This window comes from Petromyzon marinus, chromosome 9 (assembly GCF_048934315.1).
Source record: "Petromyzon marinus isolate PM22_M1 ecotype Great Lakes invasive population chromosome 9, UKy_Petmar_22M1.pri1.0, whole genome shotgun sequence".
NCBI lineage: Eukaryota > Metazoa > Chordata > Hyperoartia > Petromyzontiformes > Petromyzontidae > Petromyzon > Petromyzon marinus.
The window spans coordinates 9,230,070-9,250,808 of record NC_133675.1 but is presented as its reverse complement, the minus strand read 5'-3'; the positions used below and the strand labels follow the sequence as shown (position 1 = coordinate 9,250,808).

At 44.6% G+C, this 20,739-nt stretch overlaps 1 protein-coding gene across 2 annotated transcripts in view; it reads right to left on the bottom strand.

Moving 5' to 3' along the window:
• Positions 1-1,617: 1,617 nt before the first annotated feature.
• The window catches only part of ADISSP (adipose secreted signaling protein), a 44,463-nt gene continuing 25,341 nt past the window's right edge, over positions 1,618-20,739 (bottom strand). For both annotated transcript variants that reach the window (XM_032950554.2, XM_032950556.2), the window contains exons 5-6: positions 13,791-13,913; positions 1,618-3,479 (exon numbers count right to left, since the gene is read on the bottom strand). In XM_032950554.2, the coding sequence (XP_032806445.1) occupies positions 3,379-3,479; positions 13,791-13,913 (224 nt within the window). In that variant the 3' untranslated portion in view covers positions 1,618-3,378. The remainder of the gene's footprint in view (positions 3,480-13,790; positions 13,914-20,739) is intronic.

The window sequence follows — 20,739 nt, the reverse complement described above, 5'->3', positions numbered from 1 at the left end:
TCATACATTCCCACGTGGAACCGTCTGATTGGTTCGTACCAAACCCTGGCTACGATCCGTTTCACCTCGACTGACACCAACCATTGTACCCAGGGGTAATGCTGCACTGCCCTGGTGGCAATGCAGGTTACGCAACAGCGCGTAGTTAACACCTCTACACATGCGCCACCGACTGAGTTGCACAGCGAGCGATGCAGTGATACAGGCCAGGAGAGAGGAGTCGCCCCCACAAGCATTCGAAGAATGATCATGAAATCCGGTCACAATTAAAAAAAAAGTTGCCGATATTTATTTTTTTACCATACTTCACCAAAGCCTGCCAGTGTGGGTTTGGCGAAAGCTGGGAAGCAATAGTTACGAGCACATGATGCAAATGATTTTGATAAAAATGCCCTCTGCTGACAATGTAGCACATTGCATATAACTGACATTCTAAACAATCGATATCGTGTACGATTCAACACGCGTCTCGTAAGCGAAACACAGCACAATTCCAATAACCTGCGCTGATGTGGGGGGGGGGGGGGGGCTACGCATCCTGTCATGTGCGGAGCATCGCAGAGGTTTGTTCTCAAATCCGTGAAAACATTTTTCGGTGGCATGGGTGTGTCGTGGATTATACAAGGATTTAATCGCGAAATTCCATATTCACAAAACATCTGCAGGTTAGTTGAACACGTAGGCTTTCGCGACCAATATCAAGAGGTTTTTTTTGGGTTAGATGGTGTAAATATCTAAATGTCGTTAAAACCCGCCACCACCCGACACAGCCAACTAGTAAGGGTTGTCACGTAAACAGAACGTGGCCAATTCGTCACTAGTACAACAACACCGGTGTGTTGGAGAGCCAAGCCACAACATTTACAATCTGAGTACAACGCTTTGCCAGTAATTACAACCAGCTTCATCAGGCAACGGCCAGATTTGTGGAGAAGTCGAACTGTTTCGTTCCTTATATCGAGGTGTAGATGTGGTGACCACATCTGCGCTGGATTAGAGTAAGGGTTAGAGTGCAAGCGTGACACTTGATTAGCAAAATAAATCCGCAATAATCTGGTGGATAAGGTTGCGTTTTTACATGAAAAAAATTGCACAAATTTCCAATACGAGTCCATGTTTGAGTTTTTTCTAATTTCTTAGGCTTGATATCCACGTCTAAATATGCAAAGTTGTGTTCCACTAAACCAGGGGTCGGCAACAAAAATAACGAGCATTTTTTTTCCTTCAAATTCAGTAAAAACTCAACATTTCAGGTGCCGCAATTCACGTGAATGACATCGCGAAGCAGTCCTTAAAGAGCTGCGTACGGCTCCGGCGACGCAGGCTGCCGACCTCTGTTCCAAACAAACCACGTCAGGCCCACCCGACTTCTACTGATCGTGCTTTTGGAGCTCCATGGAAGCGTTTGCAACCTGTCGCGGGTGACAAGACGCGGTCGCGAACTGCCAATAATAATCCGCAAATTACAGGCATTCACCGATCATATTGGATCGTTGGTTATAATTGTTGGCCTTCTGCTGTAAACTACTTCATGAAATGATTCGATACATTCTCACATAAAGCGAGCGATGATGAAAACACATTCCACTCGAGGAAGAAGGCACCGCCAGACGAGAGCTTTTTTTAAAGTCAGGACATTTATTAGCGGTAACATTCAGCAAAACGAGTGGACGAATTCTTACAGCACGTGACCGCAGCCCAATTACCACACAACCAGCGCGTGCGCTGATCCTCGACTACGCAAGCGGTTTGTTGCAGCCAACAAACAAAGCGGGCAGCCAAGTATACCTTCACGGGGTTGCAAAATTGGAACCACAATGTGCCGTTAACTGAAAGGGTTGAACTCTAGCCAGACCTGCTACGCCAGTGAAACGGCAATTTTTGAGTTGACAGGAATGCAAATTTTATCTAAATGCATCTTCACCCACATAGCAACATTTGTTGTAACCCTGAGGAATAGCAATCGGACGTACAACAAGAATATATATTTTTTAAAGACAATAAGATCGTATAGATGGACAGCAAACAGACTACTTTAAGGCAATTGACTTTCAGCAGTGCAATGCAATTCATTTGGCCTAAATACACAAAACAAGGTTGTGTATGCAATTATAAAGCTTTGGACCTTTTGGATCAAATCCTTGCTGGCTAATTATTTGAATGCACAAGGTCGCTGAGCTACTCTTTAAAGCCAACAGTGATGGTCGAGGTTTTTTTCTTTGAAGAAGTCAAAGAGCATGCCATTTGCCTTGTCATCTGAAAGACGTACCCATGCATGTATGTTGAACTTCTTTAGGTGCGGGATGTGGCATCGCGACTTATATCAAACATTATCCACATGGGGGGGGGGAACTCAATTCAATGTGCATGCACGCACTGCTCAAATAGAACGGTTGCGACAAATATTTATTTCTTTAAAATAGCAAAAAAAATGTACGACAGAAATGAATTAATGAAATTGGTTAATTCAAGGCATTTTGAGAGGATGGTTTAGAGTCTCCTGTGCCCAGTGTTCTACAGCCAAATAGGCCATCTTGGAACAGATAAAAACACTATTTATTGGAAAGTGCGATGAATAATATATATCATAAAATAAATTTTCATGGCAGTAAAAACAGAAACAACTTATACATGCCGCACAAATTAGTAGCTAACAACGTTCCTCAAGAGGATAGGACCCGTGTGTAAACTGGTAAGTGGCACCTTCAACTTTACTCCAACAATAAGTCGCCAACTTTCACCAAGTAAAACGGACGCACGTTCAAAACAACACCAATTCTCACCCCACCAGCAGGTGGAAATGTCATGTCTTGATTTGTGACGTAATATTCAATTGGACCAATGAGCAGACTAAACATTGTTCCGAGGCAAGTTATTTTTTTAAGAGAGCAGACCAGGGGAAGGCCAACTCAAGAACGGCAGCTGGCTCAAATGTTTTATTTTTAAACAATTAAGTAGTGCCACACATTCAGAGTTACAATAATTTGAAAATGGCCAGGACATGTAGACTGTAATATTTCTGCTAAATGTTAATATGAATTAAATGTCCCCGTTTATTGTTAAACGTAAAAAAAACTATTAACATCACCCACCCATGTGTTAGTGATACGACCTAATTAGGTCAACGCTTGCTGTAACGAGCTCTAAACAAAAAACAGATGCGGTTTTTAAAAGAAGCGCTGGCGACCTGCTTTGACAAGAAGATGAGACTGATGGTTCAGCGTTGAAACAAGCTGCGACAGTGCTAGGTGGTAGAACACCCCAGACGCACACCACCTGCCGCTTTGCATCTCTTTCCCCCCAACCCCCTGAAAACTCCCTCCAGCTGCTCTCTCCCAGCAACCCCGAGACCCAGCAATCCCCCTCGCGAGGTGCCACTCAGTCAAAGCCGTGCCAGTCACTTTGCTCCGAGTCGTACTCGGCCTCCATGCCCACGCATTTGACTCCTTCCAGCAGCATGGGGGTGCCCTGGTGGCGCCCTGCAAAGCACCGACGTCAAAAACACACAGACAGCACGACATGAGCCACGCACAAGCACAGGTAACAAACGAGGATTGCCCCCCCCCCCATCCCCTTTAATCCGCTGCTGCACACTTTGTGGCTCGTTAAATCCAGCCGCTTCGAAAGGCAGGCAACAAAGCGTGCTACATATACGCTGTTAAGTATTGCTGTGAAAAGAAATATCGGTAAAGTATAGTTTGGCCACATGCTGCACGAGGCCACCACCGCTTACATAAAGATTCTGAAAATCATCGCTGCGATGAAAGAAAATTGTGCAGGTCGCGGCTGCGCTAGGCAGACCCCACCTCTCCAGGGTCCGCCACCAAGGGACTCCCACAGGGACGTGGGGACACGCAGAAAAAACTGAACACAGACTCGAGCGTCGTGTGCGGATTAAGGTAAACGGAGGTGTGCGCGTCTCCTTACAAAAGGTCTTACACAAGAACATTTCACAATCAAAAACAAGTCTGTGTACTGGCAGTAACAAGCTTACACAAGTACAACCCATATTTGATACGTATGAACTACGTACATCTATTTTGTATTTTGCCAATCCGCTATTGGATGAGGGACTCCCTACACTGTGCAGGATGTAAGGGTTATTTGACCATACTTCACTATGCTGGTCAGTGCGGGTTGGTAAATAGTACAGTATAGCAATGTATTGTTCTGCACTGGTCTTTGCTGCCTACCCTGTAGCTTACCCACAGACGAATGCACCTCTGAATGGCTTGCATCGACTTATGTTACAATAAAAAGAATCAATTCACATACAATTACTCTATTTACAAAATACAGAGTTCAAGTTGATATGTACTTTTAGCTTGGTGACAATAAGCTGTCAATTAACACGAAATTTATTTGGATTCATAAACGTTATTTCACACTTCAGACCCGCACACCATGGCATGCCGGCGAGCCACCATGCAAGCCAGGCCAGTCGCACAGACTTTGAAGTCTCGCCGAATGACCTTTGTAAGTGGGACTGATATTTAATGAAAGTCACACTGCACACAAAGTCGATCATTGAAAGGGAAACCAGAGGTGAGGGAAAGGTTCAAGCACGTTTTTTTTCAAGTGTTTAATCTTTCAGCCGTTAACTGATAAGCTAAAGCAGACACGTTTTTTTTCCTTATTTTTTTTTGCGGGTCCCATCCTTTCGTGAAAGAGCATGGGCCCAGTGCGGCGCAGCAGTCACCAAAAGCAAGGAAAATGCTCTCAACAACTGAAGGATGATTATCCGAATCAGACAATCATGTATTGGCAGCTCAGAGGTATTGCTCTTTTTCAGACGTGAACCTTGCCATCAGGGGCGGAGCCAGGGGGGGTGACAGGGGTGACATTCTGCGTATAAGTGTACGACACACGGTCTGGCGGACTCCGTGCAACTCCATTGTCAGAGTGTGTCGCCAACCGATGGCGTCTAGTTCAACAGCCTGACTCTCTAATCATTCTTGAAATTAAAATTTGTTGAACGTCACCCCGGCCTGAAATCCTGGCTCCGCCCGTTTGCAATCCATAATAGCGCATCGAAGTGGCTTACATCACACGTGGGAATTTATAGCGGCGGGCGAATAATCTAAATGCATGTTTTATGAATGTGGAGCGCGAAACGGGAGGACGTGGAGGAAAACCCACGTGATGACGGGGAGAGAGATCATGTGAACTCCAAAAATATAGGCGTCAGAATCGGGATGGGACCCACAACTTCCTGCGTATTACGCAATTGAGATAACGTCTTACCACCGTGGCACCCCATCGAATTCACAACACATCGTGGAATTCACCAGTATTGGTTCATGCAAACCTGACTGCTGCTGGGGCACTGATCGTCAAACACCGGTCCAATGTTTTCTTGTATTGAACCAAAGCTGCTGATCAGATGCACTCCCAGAATGCCATGCTGCCGATGGGTTGTTTAAAAAAAAATGTTTATGTGCAAACACAAATATGGGAAGGTTTTCGTTTTGTAATTCATGATACGAGTTCATCACCTTGCTAACACCCATCCTCCATTCATAACAGCCCCAGAACGGGCCTTAGTTAATCATAAAGCATAAAAGATTTTGTATTGTACGATGGCTATGACCATATTGAGACTAGAGCCATCTGGTATGGTTATGCTTCCTACGAAAGTTACATGGATTGAATATATACAAATGAGAATGTCAATACTGTAATTGTACTGTTCTAGATAAAAAATGTAACACAATCTTTTTAAAATCCACGAATGTGATAATCGTTTTAAATTAATCCAGATGTACCTGTGTTTCACTTGATGGGTGGCCTTAAAACACATTCCTGCGGAGGGAGCTGGTAGGAACGTTGGGTTGCTCGGTCAATGGACAGGGTCAACGGCGGCACCACGTGGTGTATTCCACAATATGCCCGACTGTGAGGGCTGGCACAAGCCGGCGTGAGTAGGTTAAACGTTGAGTTTTATAAGGGCACCACGGGGTGACCAGCCCCTCCCCACCCAGCCCCACCCCTCCCACCCCCCACCCAGCCCCACCCTCCGCACCCAGCTCCTCCCCACCCTCCCCTCTCCACCCAGCCCCACCCCTCCCATTTTTGGATGCACGATGGACGGACGGACACAATAATCCCCTGTGGGCTGGTGTAACCAGGAGGTTCCTACCAGTATGAGTGTCTGGAGCAATATGTAAAGAACGCAAATAGGCAGACAAAGACGGCCGGGTGTGGTGCTGGTCACCCACCCCCCCGTGTGCCGTGCCACTTATGGCACTTGCCCCAAAAGTCTGTTGAGGCTGTAGAGGGGATCTTTGTCTTTGTCCTTCAATAACTTCATAACCCACAAAATCTCATTGTCAAAAAGTAGAGCTTATTAAGTGGATGGAAAAAGTGAATTAATAAGTTAATTGTGTAGCCATCTGCCGGGGAGATGATACAATTGAAGCTATCAAGTGGACTGTAATGAGCTCCTAACAAGCTAACATAGGGTATCTGAAGCAAAAAAAAATCTGAAAAAATATAAATGTGAATTATCAGGTTTTTCCAGGACACCCTTCAATTAGACTACACAGATGGCAACGCTCGTGGGCGAGTGTTATCGGGACGTGTCTGGACGTGCATGTGTGAACCTCGACCATAGGACACAGTGCGCAAGTGAGTGTGCGTGCGTCACGGTCGTGGAGCGGTTCGCGAGTTGCGCCACGAAGCCGCTGACCCGGGTTCGATTCCCGCTCACGGCCAACACCAGTGACGAAAATCTGTACTCGTTCTGGGCCTCCCCTAGGTCGACTCAGCCTCAAATTAGTACCTGGTGTGGTGTGTAAACAACGCCACTGGGGAGACAAAGGCAGCCGGACTTGATGCTGGCCACCCACCCCCTCATGCGCCGTGAAGACCTTCATAGGTACTCGTTAACAGCAATTGCCCCAACGGTCTGTTCAGGGGGGCGGGCGGGGGGGTGGTCTCTTTGTTCTATGATTAACTTACACAAGCGTCATTCGCTTGCACCCAAGCACAGGCGTCTGTCCAAGTGCGTGCATCTCAACAGTTGCGTCTACGTGTCTCGTTTTGGGTTTGTGTTTTCCGATGTGTTTGCAGTGCGCGTGGGTGTGTCTGCACGTACGCATGGTTAATTCGTAACGGGCTATGTTAGAGAGTGGGTGGTATTCGGGAGGACCTTGGGGCATTGTCAATAATGTTGTTCTAACTATACAAACCTTCTTCATCATCATTATCTCTCCCTTGACCGCAGTGGTCGTGGGGGCACCCCCACTCACGCCTCAGCTGTCAAACCTTTCCACTTTTGCCCGTCCCTGTGCAATCTCTGTCGAGTGTCGTGTCTGCTTATAATCACGATACAATACCAACAATACGAGCTATATTATTTGCACGGGTTTATTATGAAAAGCACACATTATTTGTTCAGCTTAAGCTCACACGATTAAAAAGCATGGGTTGCACGTACAGAATGCGATGGGTAGGTCTCTTCGGCCGTTCAAAATTCGTTTTTATAGTAAGGTTTAAATTGTGCATGCATAATGAAATCTTAAGTGCTACTCCAATAAAGCATTAAAAATTCCAAGCCTACAGCTATCCAAAGAGGGCAAATACCTGCCCTTACAACCACCTACATGCAGCTGTTTGCTTAAAGTGCCATAATGCTCAGGACAAGCTGGTTTAGTGTGCATTTATGAAAACCTTTGGCAAACAAAATAACAAATACCAAGAGGAGTAAAAGCAGAATGTCTGAAAAATGTTACCTACAATGCATTACAGATGTCCTGCTACTTTCTTTCCAAAGCACACATTCTTGGCTAAGTTATTCATTAAAAAAAATAATCAGTTTGGGGCAAGTGCTAACCTTCACTGATCTGCACTGACCAACGTGGTGAAGTATGGTCAAGCAACCTATAGCTCTCCAAAATCAACACCAAATCATCACGTATAAACTCGGCAGCATCACTGCCTAATGAGAAGCAAGTTGTTTCATTAATATTTACAAATGCAACTGATCTTCAACAATAGCCATGAACCATCGACTGTTGGATGGTGGTCTCGCTAAGCCGTCACCATTTCTCAGTCATTGCGGTGCAACAATAAATGTACTAACTGCACGCTAAGCTGATCTCATATCTCCATATCTGCGGTGGAGTGTTCCCTTCTTTGACTTCCACTCAGTCGTTCGTTTTGACCATTAACCGTCATCCCCTTCGAGCGACATGTCCGGCCTAAGCATATTTGCTTTCTTCACAGTCAATGGGTCTCCATATATGTTCTCCAAGTCACGTGTTCTCCCTTCTGTCTCTCAGTGTAAATCCAAGCACGCATCACGCTTTGTTTGTTTGCGCAAGATTTCAGCTTGTGCTCCAATTTCATTGTCTATGGCCCACGTGATATCGTAAGTAACATGCGGTTGGGAAAACTGAACTTCATGATGAAAAGCAGAATACCAATGTGCCACCCGATATGCCAAATCAAATCAAAATAACTACCAATGTGTACTCAACATGCCCCCATTTGAGCACGGTGCCCTTAATTATACCTGACGTCTGGCGCTCACCTGTTGCCGCCTTGCTCAAATCGGCGCGGTGGAAATTACCATCGAACAGACGCGAGTGGGGCCGTGCGACAAATCAGATTATGTCCTCCATGCCGCACGTACGACTCGCTCGATGAAACGCAAACTGCGAGGAGCACAGGATTCGCCGTTTAGAGGGGACGCAGCTGCCAGTTTTAAAGCCACCTCGTTACAACAGCCTGTCACCATATCATCCGGCACACATCCGATCTCGCCATATCTCCGAAATCTAACCACAGGGTTGAGAGCCAGGACAGTGCTTGGATAGGCAACAGACGTGAATAAAAACTGGGGTGCCGTTGTGTGGGCAGCACAAGGCAGAGCTGCAAAATCCATGCTCTCACATATATATTTGCTGCCAGCCGTTATCAACCAACACTGACCAGTGTGGCGAAGTATGGTCAAATAACCCCCAAGACCAGTGAATAACGCCCATGATGGGGAGGCCTTCATCCAGCATGTTATAAAGCATTATACACACTACTGACCTACCAAGCATTAAGCCTGCTTAACACAACCAACAGCGCTGATAAGGTGCCCCAGCGAATGCCCATTACTGCTGTTGCAACTTTCGGGATGGACATTGGACTTCCTATCAAGGGAAGGTACCTTTTGTGAGGCTCACATATTTAAATGTCGGCACATTGCAGGGTACACATCCATCAACATTAATTAACTACTTCTGCCACTGGCGGCAGCAGCAGGAGGAGGAGCACGTGAATTACGGAACACATACATGTAAGAAACATCACATTGAATTTTGATTTAAAGCTTTCGTGACTGCAGTAATTCATATTCTTAGTTTTTTCGGTAAAGTCACGTTGAAGAGAAACAACAAAATAATAAAATATATATAAAACAATAAAAAATTCTCACGACGTTTCGACCATAACTCAAACGGTCGTCTTCAGGTGTAGAAGATGACCGTTTGAGTTATGGTCGAAACGTCGTGAGAATTTTTTATTGTTTTATATATATTTTGTTATTTTGTTGTTTCTCTTCAACGTGACTTTACCGAAAAAACTAAGAATATCACATTGAATGTTGAGAATAGTGAGCATGCTTGAGTAGGACACGTTGCCGGAAGGGATGACGGTGGGTTGCTCGTGACTAATGAAGGAGTGGCAGCCAAAGAAAGGAACATGCCTGAGAGGGCATCCACTGTGGCAATGGAGCGATGACATCAGCTTGTGTCCTGGTGCTATATGGATTGTTGCATAGCTAGACTGTGAGAGATGGTGATGGCTTGGGGAGATAAATCGCATGTCTTGTAAGAAAAGCAAATTTATTTTCTTACAGGACATGAGATTTGCTTTTCTTACAGTGAATGCCATGGTAAATGAAAAAGTAAATAAGTGTATAATGACCTGTAGAGTAAATAAATCACGGGGTTATAAACACGCTACAATAATTACCGTGTAGTGTATATAAAAGTGTTTACATGACATAGAAAAAAAAGATGTTACTGCCCATGGGCTGACAGGTCAGAAGTTCATATTCATTAAATAAACACAAAAGCCCCAGGACTGCAAGGCATAATTACAGCATCTGACTTGTGTTCATGACTCGTGGTCTTTTAAAAATTGCTTAAAGGACGTTCTCCCGAGGCCGTGCATTGTTGGCTCATGGAATTGATCGATGCTCAGCAGTGAGGATTTTCACAAGTTCTGCGCAAAATAACCCCAATTGCCTTTTAGCCCGTGACAATGTATGTTATCATCCACTGTTATCACGTGGATGATGGCAGGTTAGCTGGAGAGGTGTGGAGCTTTCAAGTGAGCTCACCACGGCACCGGTCCGTACAGTGGTTGGTTTTGCTTTTGTCGCTGCGCTGTGATCAGTGCGGGTAACAATTGAAGTACTCCACTCTTGATAAAGTGGTGATTAAGTACGGTGACATCACTGGCCAAGAAGTGATGGTGGGCAAGATGTGTTGGTTTACTTGACCAACATATCAAATTTGGACACAATGTGCAATTAAGCTGCCAAATTTAAATGATTTTCTCAAGATAAACGGCGACTTACACAAACATAACACCAACTACTTTGGTTTTCCTTGCAAAGTAAAGGAAAAAACTACATTCATGGACATTAATCAATTAAAGACTGGATGAAGGCAACCCAGAGCCATGTAGGCCATGGGGGTTGTTTGACCATACTTCACCACGGTGGTCGGTGTAAGTTTGTGAAGGGGGCACCCATGATTGGTTCAGATATCACTCGCCACTGATGTTAGCAGCGGCCAGAAATGGAACCCAGGTCACTGGGTTCATAGCGCAGCGTGTTAACCACTCGGCCAACTAATGCAAAATAAAAACTGAATTTTAATGAGCTCTCTCACCTGACTTTCGACATTAACTTACAAACAACCTAGTGATTGCCATGGAGGTAGAATACTGCTGTGGTGTAATGATTAACACACAGGACTTGTAATCCAGATGTTACTCGTTCAATCTCACAGCACGGCAGTTGAAGCAGTGGTCAATATTCATTTTTAAAACCTCCCTGCTTCTGTCTTCCCAGCAGTATAAAAAGGTCCACCGAAGTTATTCGACTGACATCTTGCATGTGGTGGGGTAAAGTGTTGGCAACGCCAACTCTGAAAGTATGGAAGAGTAGGTCAAAAATACCCCACACATACAGAGGGTCTCTTTAGAGCACCCTCAAGTGGAGACCCTTCCTGCCAGCAGCCAGAGGCTTGAGTGAGGAAGTTTACCTTTTACTACGGAGGTCTTAAGCGCTATCTACTATTCAGAAAAAAACGGCTCTCACACACAAATGCAGTATCATATATGAATAAAATGATTGTTAGCAGCACAGGAAATAAAAAAAAAATTCAAACAAATCTTGTTTGGCAGTGCCGTTTAAAGGATGAGACAGATAAACCACTTGAGATGGTGAAAAACACGTCATATATGATTTGAGGCTCTTACATTTTCAATATACTGCAATGTCAATGCCATTTAGTCTCAAGTTGAACATGCCATACCCACAAGAGAGCCCTTCCCATTATAAATGGGCACAACTTGCCTTTCAGAGTGTGCTGTGCACAAGATACTGACTGATGGAACAAAAGTATACACAAATACAAGTTCACCAACAGAGCCACAACAACACAATATTTATATGGTGCCTTTCAGGATCAACACCCGCACCAAGCATTCAGCAATCTAACCCTCATCTATGCGCATTAAAATTTGAAGGGATTTTTTTTTTTTTACCGCACAAGGATTTCCAATCAGCTAGCTGCCATTTAGCTGTGCACCACAATAAAAACAAATGGCAGCGGGATTTATGCTCTAAATAACACGGGTCAATACAATCCAATACAATGTGGATTCATACAGCACTTAAATAGCACTGCATTACAAGATGTTGTACAGAAGCATTGCGAGTATTTACGTGTATAGAGATAGGCAGTGAGCCAAAGTGAGAGACAAACAGGATAGGTTTTGAGCCTCAACTTGAACAGGAGCAGGGAGTAGATGGCACGGAGGGCTGGAGGAAGTGAGCAGAGTGCAGCACAATGGTCATATCCCGTTTCCAGTCGTTGAGTACATATATATGTAGAGCCCCTTTTACCAGTCCACTGCTGGATGAGGGCCTCCTCATGCCGCGCAAGCTGCAGGGGTTATTTGGCCAGCATCGGTTGGTCAACGTGGGAAGCAGTTCAATGGATTTTGCTGCACTGCCCCCTGCTGCTCACTACACTGTAGTTCCACAGCAACCTGTGACAACCTGCTGTACATGGTGGTCACCCATCCAAGCCTATCCAGGCACAACCCCCGCTTAGTCTTTATTTATTCTTCTTCTTCGACCTTCACATGAAACCAGCCGAAAAATGGTTGTTTATTAGGAAGCCAATGGAGCTAAGCAGTTTTAAAATCTAGATTGAAAACTCATTTCTTTACAACTGCTTTTTTGTGTTTAGTTTGTCGTCCTTTCCCCGCGCCTCCAATGAGCACGGTTGGCTACGTTTGGTGTGTAAACGGTTAAACAAACATACATACGTTATAAAAAACATAACTACAACACACTGGCCACATGCTGATATTTGTGTGTAAACAGGAAAAAAAACTAGAGCTCAAAGACATCTGTTTAAGTCCTTAATAGTGTTGTCTGCGGTGCACAAGCATTAATAACAAAAACAAAACCTCACATTCATTAATAACATTGCTTTAAAGAGGAAAAATACACCATAGGTGATGTAATGGGCAATAGCCCTCAAGTCATAAGTATTATGAAGCGGAGCCATTGCCCAAAACGTCAACCATTCTATATACTTTTCCTTTGATTGAAGTGTTAATGATGAACGTGGAGGTTTTTTTTGTCGAATCAATTGATCTCTTGCATAGACACATTGCATTTTCACTGTACAATTTAGCAGAGAATGTGCAGCACAAAGAGGCAGCGTGTAAAGGAATAAAAAACGATTACCCACAAAATCTAATTGACTAGAAATGTAGGCTGCTTAAGTGGATGAAAAAAATGATTTATAAAATGCATTGTGGCACTGTAGGGAGGTGAAACAATAAAGATTAATAAAGTTGAAAGGTAAATTATTTTAATGAAGCTTGCATGGGTTATCCTCAAAAATATATACATGTGGTTTATCGGTAGAACAGTGGGTAGCTCAGTGGGTGGCACACTGCACTATGCACTCAGCAACGTGAGTTCAATTCCTGGCAATAGCAAATGCTGAGGGACCCCCTGAGAGATATCTGAACAATTCCTGGGCACCCCGCATTACGAACCTGCACTGGCCAGCCGCTGCAAGCATGGTCAAACAACCCCCAAGAACCTGAAAGGCCCCCATTAGGGCCTTCACTCGAGGCTTTAGAGAGCCCCTCTATACGTGGTATTTTGGCCCACTCTTCCATGATGAACAAACATTTTAAAAGATGGCAGTACCGACGCTTTACACTTCCACACACAATCTTATTTTAGGTGGCTTATTACTGGGCAATAAATGCTCATTTTCCACGGGAGACCTGCTTACACCATAGAAACCTGGCATGTGGATGGAGCGCCTCCATTCTGTATTTATGCATGTAAGTTGAACTTATTTCGCGCCGTACGTAGCAAACCGCGCTAATCGGAGGTGCGGCGGGGGGGGGGGTGGAAGGACAACAAACTGAACACCAAAAACAGTGGATTGACAAAGGGGCCGCGCGCACGTACACGAGTGCTGTCAAGATTATTTTTCCAGGACACCCCCTGGAATGTGCAATGGGCTTACCCATGACGCGGGCTTGCACGGCGACGCGCGCACAGGTGCGGTCGTTGGTCTCGCTGGCCAGCGTGAACTCCTCCCGCAGGACCCCCTCCTTGTGAGCTATGTATAGGCACTCGATGACGTGACCTAGGAAGACCAAAGGTGGACAGCACACATGCCTGTTACTGGAGGTGCAATCGGGGTGGGGGGGAAAGGGGGCAGTTCCACCACCCCTCCCCCCCCCCCCAACATGTTTTGATGGTTGTTCCAAGTCATCAACAAACTGTTTGTGATTCTGTGTTGGAAGTGGTGGTTAAGCACGTGCAACAAATCACAATCAGAATCGTTATTTAGACTGGAGGAATTCCATAGGCTGTGAAGCTCCCTTTTCAACGATGTCCACTAGATAGTCGGCAAGTGTGTCAATACCGCTGCTCATTGAACCATGCATGCCCTGGTGAAATGCAACTTTTAATTTGGGGCAACAACAAAAACGATTTCAATGTATACAGCGTTGATATGCAACCACAACACCTCCGATTAGCACGGTTGGCTAAGTGCGGTGCGAAAGAAGTTAAACATACATACGCACGCTTTACATACTCCAAGAATAATATGAAGAAGGTTAAATAAGAAAGCGGTGGCGGAGGGTGGGGGAGGGCTGGGACACAATGGGAGAGGGGACCGAGAAAGAGACATCGCGGGTGGCCCAGGACCAACGAGGCCAAACACGGAGGGAGCCAAGCAAACGGAGGGGGGGGGGATCAACAAATTCCAAACCCAGAGGGGTCGGGGAACATCAACAACAAGTCGTAGGGGGCAGCCGGTACATTTATCAAGAAGGACGACACTTTATTTTTATTGATCTGGTTACTGGCTTGTGACAAATGCCGCTCCCCCTTCCCCAAAATAAACAACTACAAAAACAAAGTTTGGCGATCTTAGAAATGCATCTACAGCCTAGCTTCTGAATCTACCTTATGTCAGAGGCCACTCTGCTCTCCGTTGGTTGAACTCATCACTGCAATCTGTACATTAACTCAAATCTATATCCACTGAATATCCGGACTTAGCATAACTGAGATGTCTTCATACTAAAAGGTCCTTTTAAACAAATATGACAATTATGTAAATTACTACTTAGTAAATCTAACTCCCTCTTACAGCCTCAGAAGTGCCTCCTTATTCCTGCTCCAGTTTCTGGAATACTCTTGCCAACTCGTTTTCAGCTTAGTTCCCTCCCTTCACTCCCCCTCAATCTCCCCAGTAAACCAAAACACAAGAGCTTGTATGAATGTTTAACTTGTTTTGCACCGTACACAGCCAACCGTGCTAATCGGTTGCACCAAACTTGTCCTCTGGCACCTCTTGCTCCCACGTTTGCGCAGTCTTTTTCGACGTGCGTGTGCTTGTCACTTTTAGACTAAAATTTAGGGCTTACTTGTCACCTATACATCACCTTTTCTTGCGCATCTTGCTCTCATATTACATTTGCGCAGTTTTTTATTCGCATGTTTGATTTACAACAGTTAAATACCTCGGTTTTTTGGTTGTGCAATATTCCTTAAGGATCCAGTACGCATCTGCAATGTTGATGTCTTGGGTCATTGTTTTGTTGTTCCTGTGCTCATGCACCACAGATCTCCCTTGTAAAATAGCAGGGTGACTGGATAAATGTTTTCATCTGTGTAACAAATCAAATAAACTCAAATGCAGATGTACAAAACTAAATACTACTTGCATGGACCTACGAAGCAAGAAACCCTTTCAAATCTTCTGCCGAAAGGTAATGTAGCAAATTACGGATCAGTGTTATCAACGCTGCGTTCATAAACAAGCAGATATAAATATGATTTGTTAGTTTTCTTTAAATTGTGCACTTTTTCGCAGTTTTCTACGATTTTCATGCTACAATTCCAGAACCGAGATGGAGCAGTGGCACTGTGATTAGCGCAGTGCACTATGCATCTGGGGACCTGTGTTCAATTCCAGACCATGGCAAACATCAGCGACCAGTGATATTTGAACCAATCCTAGTCCCCCTTGTCACCAACCCACACTGACCAGTGTGATGAAGTATGGTCAAACAAACCCCCACGACCGAGACACGTCATAGGGAGGCCCTACATCCAGCAGTGCATTTACAATGAGATGTACATTATTATTAATAATTATGGCTAAACCCTCCGTACAGTATGTGGCAGAGGGCTCTGATGTATGGAATTCGTCGTGGTCAGAGGTCAAACTAAAATGATATGTTATCAGTAAAACCGTAACACTCACAGGGTAAGAGTGCGGAACTGTGAATTGTAATCACAATTGCCACACAGCTGCCAGTGATGATTAACTGCGAGGCAGAGAGAACGGCAGGAAAATAAAAAATCTATATTAATGTGTTGGTCCTGTTGCCAGTCAAGTCAATGGCATGCGACATGTTTTTACTTCACAACGAGCAGCAGATGTAACTATCATTACAGTAACATTTACATTTTTTGTATTCCATGCTTATGTTCAATATTTAAATTCGGAGTACCCTGCGCAGCAGCAGTCACGTGCGCAATAGCACACAGGAGCCAGAATAAAAAAAAATAACATTGAGGATTCTTAAGGTTCAGTGTAAATGTCCGAGGCTTAAAACTTCAGACTAAGGCACAATTAAAACGTGTATGATGATAATGTACAGCTCTTTGTCAACCCACTCCATGCCTTAATGGTCATTGCATGTTGGTGGACTGGTTTGGAAATCACTCGCCACTTATGTTTGCCTTGGGCAGAATCAAACACAGCTTTTTGGGTTAAAGGCACAATTAAGATAACGGTTTTCTAAATTAAACTGCTTTTGCCCTAGGCTCACAGTTAACCTAATGCACCCTTAAGATTCTTAGGGTAAAATATTAACAGCGACAACTCAGAAAACCGTTATCTCGAGCGTAAACCCACGCATATGAAACACCCCCCTGAAACACACCGCATTAAAACTCTTGCTACCAGAGGTCGCAAAGTGCATATACCCAGTGGCATATGACGACGGAGAATGATCTCACAAGGCAAAGTAAAGCAACCGTCTGGGCAGTGAGTCACATGCACACGTGAAACAGCTGAGGATTTTATTAGCCAAGTCAAGAGAAGTCAGCCTGGTGACCTTGCCAAACGCATCTCAACGCCCATGCCAGCTGACAGAGCACGTAACCTGGCTCGAACCCGCCTTGTGATGCCGAGTAAAGCTTAGCTTCTGTAAACTCTGCGTGTAATGTATACATTTGGGGCCGAAATACAGCTCCACTGACAGGCAGAACCTAAGCTGCTATGTACACAGATGTAAATTATAGCAGGAACTATTGGCAGTGTATTATAATTAAAATGAATGGCGTAAGAGAGGTAAGCACGGATATGCAATGTTGTGGGTAAGAAAACAAATTAACTGATGAGTGCATGCATACAACACCAACTCAGGGGAGCAGTAAGCTATGAAGCCAGTGACCCGAGTTCCAATCCTGACCAGGGCCAGTGCTGGGCATCGCCACTTCACCAACCCAAAGTGGCAAGCGTGGTAAAGCTTGATCACAAACAACCCCCATTTACCGACGGCATGTTGGAAGCCCTCAATCAGCAGTGGATGAACAGAAGACTGTTAATTATTAATGACTATATACTACATTTTGATTTAAAGCTTTCGTGACTGCAGCGATTCATATTCTTGGTTCTTTCGGTAACGTCACGTAGAAGGGAAACAATAACGTAATAAAATATATACTACTATAATGAGCAAAGAATTTCTGTATATCCTCCGCGTGACGTCACACCACGGCGGCCACCCCCTCCCCCCTCATGAATAACCATGAACAGGTGACGTCCTCCACATAGACCCCCTTATTAATAATCATTAGTGGGTGACGTCACTCCACATGTAGCACCCCCCCTCATTGATAATGAAAAGGTGACGTCACAATACGTCGGCCAGCCCCCCTCATTAATAATCATTAACAGGTGACGTCCTCCACATGGGGGGGGGGGCGAGGCGCCTCCTCCCCCCTCCTCAGCGTCAACTCACAACCCTCACGACAAAGGCAGAACCCTCATCACGTCACGTGATCTCCGTAACGCTGTTGAGACATAGAAGTAAAAAGGACGTCATGAAGAACAAGGGATTATAACCTTTATATTAAATAAGTCTGTGTCACCGCGGCCTGACAAACTGCACACGAATTGATGCAATGAATTTCACGTCGCGATGTGCTTTTCGCTTGCAAGTTTCAGATGTACTGAAATACACCCGTCCTCGGATGGGCAAAAGTCTAGTTGATATGATAGTCTTGCGTACGCAGTGGTCAAAATGGGCTGGTATATGATGGGTACGCCATATCGGCACTTTATACAACACAAAACGTGCCTACGGGCACATTTTAGAACGGTTACTCCACTCATAGTATGATGCTTCCACAGTGGGGAAACGGCAGTGAACGTGGGTTGCAGGACAAATAGATTTCACAGTGGCACCTACATTTCCACTTCGACCACTGTGTACACGTATATGATAGGGGCTTTATGCATGATGTTCAATGAGCGATGCTACACAATAATAGATCAGATACAAAAGCATTCTTGGATGACAGTATCAATGTTTATAGCGCACTACCTTAAGCGTGCACGCTGCATTTCTTCAAGCATAAGTGTAGCATCAAACAAACATGATGTCAAAACACCACCGAAACCTGGCTTGAACCTGCTTTTTATGGTGCAATGTAAGTTTAGGTAAACTTTGCAAGCCACTTAAGCATTTGGAGTAAAAATAAAATACAGCTTCTTTGAAAGGCACAACTCAAGCAGTTTTTTTTATTTATATATAGCGTCTGACAAAAAATTATAGCAGGAAGTTTTATTGCAAGTGCATTATAATGAAGCAAATGGTGTATTAGTATGCACCGTTTTGGAAAGAGGCAATCTCGTATATGCAATGTTATGGGTAATCAAAACAAATGAACTGCTGAGTGTGTGCCTATAACTCCCTTTCTGTAATCACGTAAAAATGTTAATCATTGTATTTCATACACCACACTGGGTGGTGCATTGGTGCAATGGGAAACCCATTTTGCTGCAAATCTGGCAAATAAAGTTTGATTCTTATACCACGACTATCAACATTTTTAGTCATAGCACAAACTAGCATGGCGAAGTCGGATTAGACACCTTCAAAGGTGGACTCACTGTGCGAAGGCATTCATCCAGTAGCGGATTAACACAGCGTTGTGAATTATTAATTGTAATTTATAAGATAATCCTCTATGCATGTATGAGTTGAATGCATTTTTTATTTGAAAAGCACAGGAGACAAAGGTACAGCCCTGAAATTGTTTGCTTAAGACACTGCTGGCGGAAGAGGCTCCATTAGAGGGTGCTCGAAAGGGTATCTTGGCCAACTCTTTCATGCTGGTCAGTCATATTAGATGAGGTGGGCGTATCCCCCCCACTTGACCCCACTATACACGACCTGCTGATCGATAAACTGTGGTCTTTCCAGTGTTGCCGCTTGTTCCAAGTGACCAAGTACTACGAAAGCACTTGCAAATGGCAACATCACCCCTCGCACTTTCCTGCTTTTGGATTCAATTCGACGTCCCCAGCAATAATGAGAAGCCAGCCCAGGCCTCCCGGCATACTGGAGCTGGCTTCTCATTATTGCTGGGGACGTGGAATTGAATCCAGGCCCGGCTTTCCCGTGTGGCGGCTGCGGCAAGAACGTCAATGAAAATTCTATCCAATGCAACGGTTGTAAAGCTTGGTACCACAAACGCTGCACTACTTCAGCCCGCATCCCCAGTTCAAATTCCAGCTGGTTCTGCAAATATTGTACATCATCCACTCCAACAACTCCACCTTGCACAACTACACGAGCACCACCACCTCAGCCATCGCAACCACCGTTTCAACCACAACAAAACGTCCACAACAAAAACGACCTAAAAATCCTTCAACTAAACATCAACGGCATCAGCAACAAATCTCTTGAACTCAGCACTTCCCTACAACAAAAATCCATTAATATAGCCGCCATCCAAGAAAGAAAATTAAAATCCACTTCTCGCCTGCCCAACTTTCAAAATTCACCTTCCTCCGTCGAGACCGACCAACAGCTGGTGGCGGTGTAGCTTTCCTCATCCATAACAGCATTCAATTTGAAGAAATTAAAATCTCAATGCCTCCTTCTGATATCACCACAGAAGTCTTAAACGTCCGTATCAAATCCCATCTAGGCCCACTCACTATCGTCAACGTCTACATCCCACCGACCAGTTATTGCCCTCGCAACTATCAGTTAAATATAAATCGACTTTTACCAAACAACGACCCAATTGTTATTGGAGATTTCAACGCCCACAACAAACTTTGGCACTCTTCCCTTTCAGATGCACGTGGCGGCCTCATTGCCGATATCTTGAACGGCTCCCTCTATGGGGTACTCAATGCAAAATAATTAAACCAGAGTTCCGTCATCTGGCCCTTCATCCTCACCAGATATCTCAATACCGTCAGGAGACCTCCTTTAATCAATTGACTGGCAAGTCTTTACGGCCCTTGGATCCGACCACCTACCTAGTGTTGACCCTGAATGCCGCCAAGCCTTCACAAACTACTAAAAAGCACTTGTATTACAACTTAAAAAAAGCCAACTGGCCATTTTTTTTACTTCCGAATCAGAGGCATTATTCGCCGACAACATCAAACATATCCACACATAACTCTGAAAAGATTTTCAGAAACATCATCGCAACTACCACCAAGCACACCATCCCGGCGGGTTGCTACAAGCAATACCCCTTCCCTGCCTCCCTAAAGAAGCCTCAACGCTAATGAACCAACGAAACACTATTAGGACTAAAAATCCTACATCACCACATATCCCAGCCTTCAATATTGAAATCACAAAGCTAATCAATCAAGCCAAAACAGAACGCTGGCACGAGTTAGTTTAATC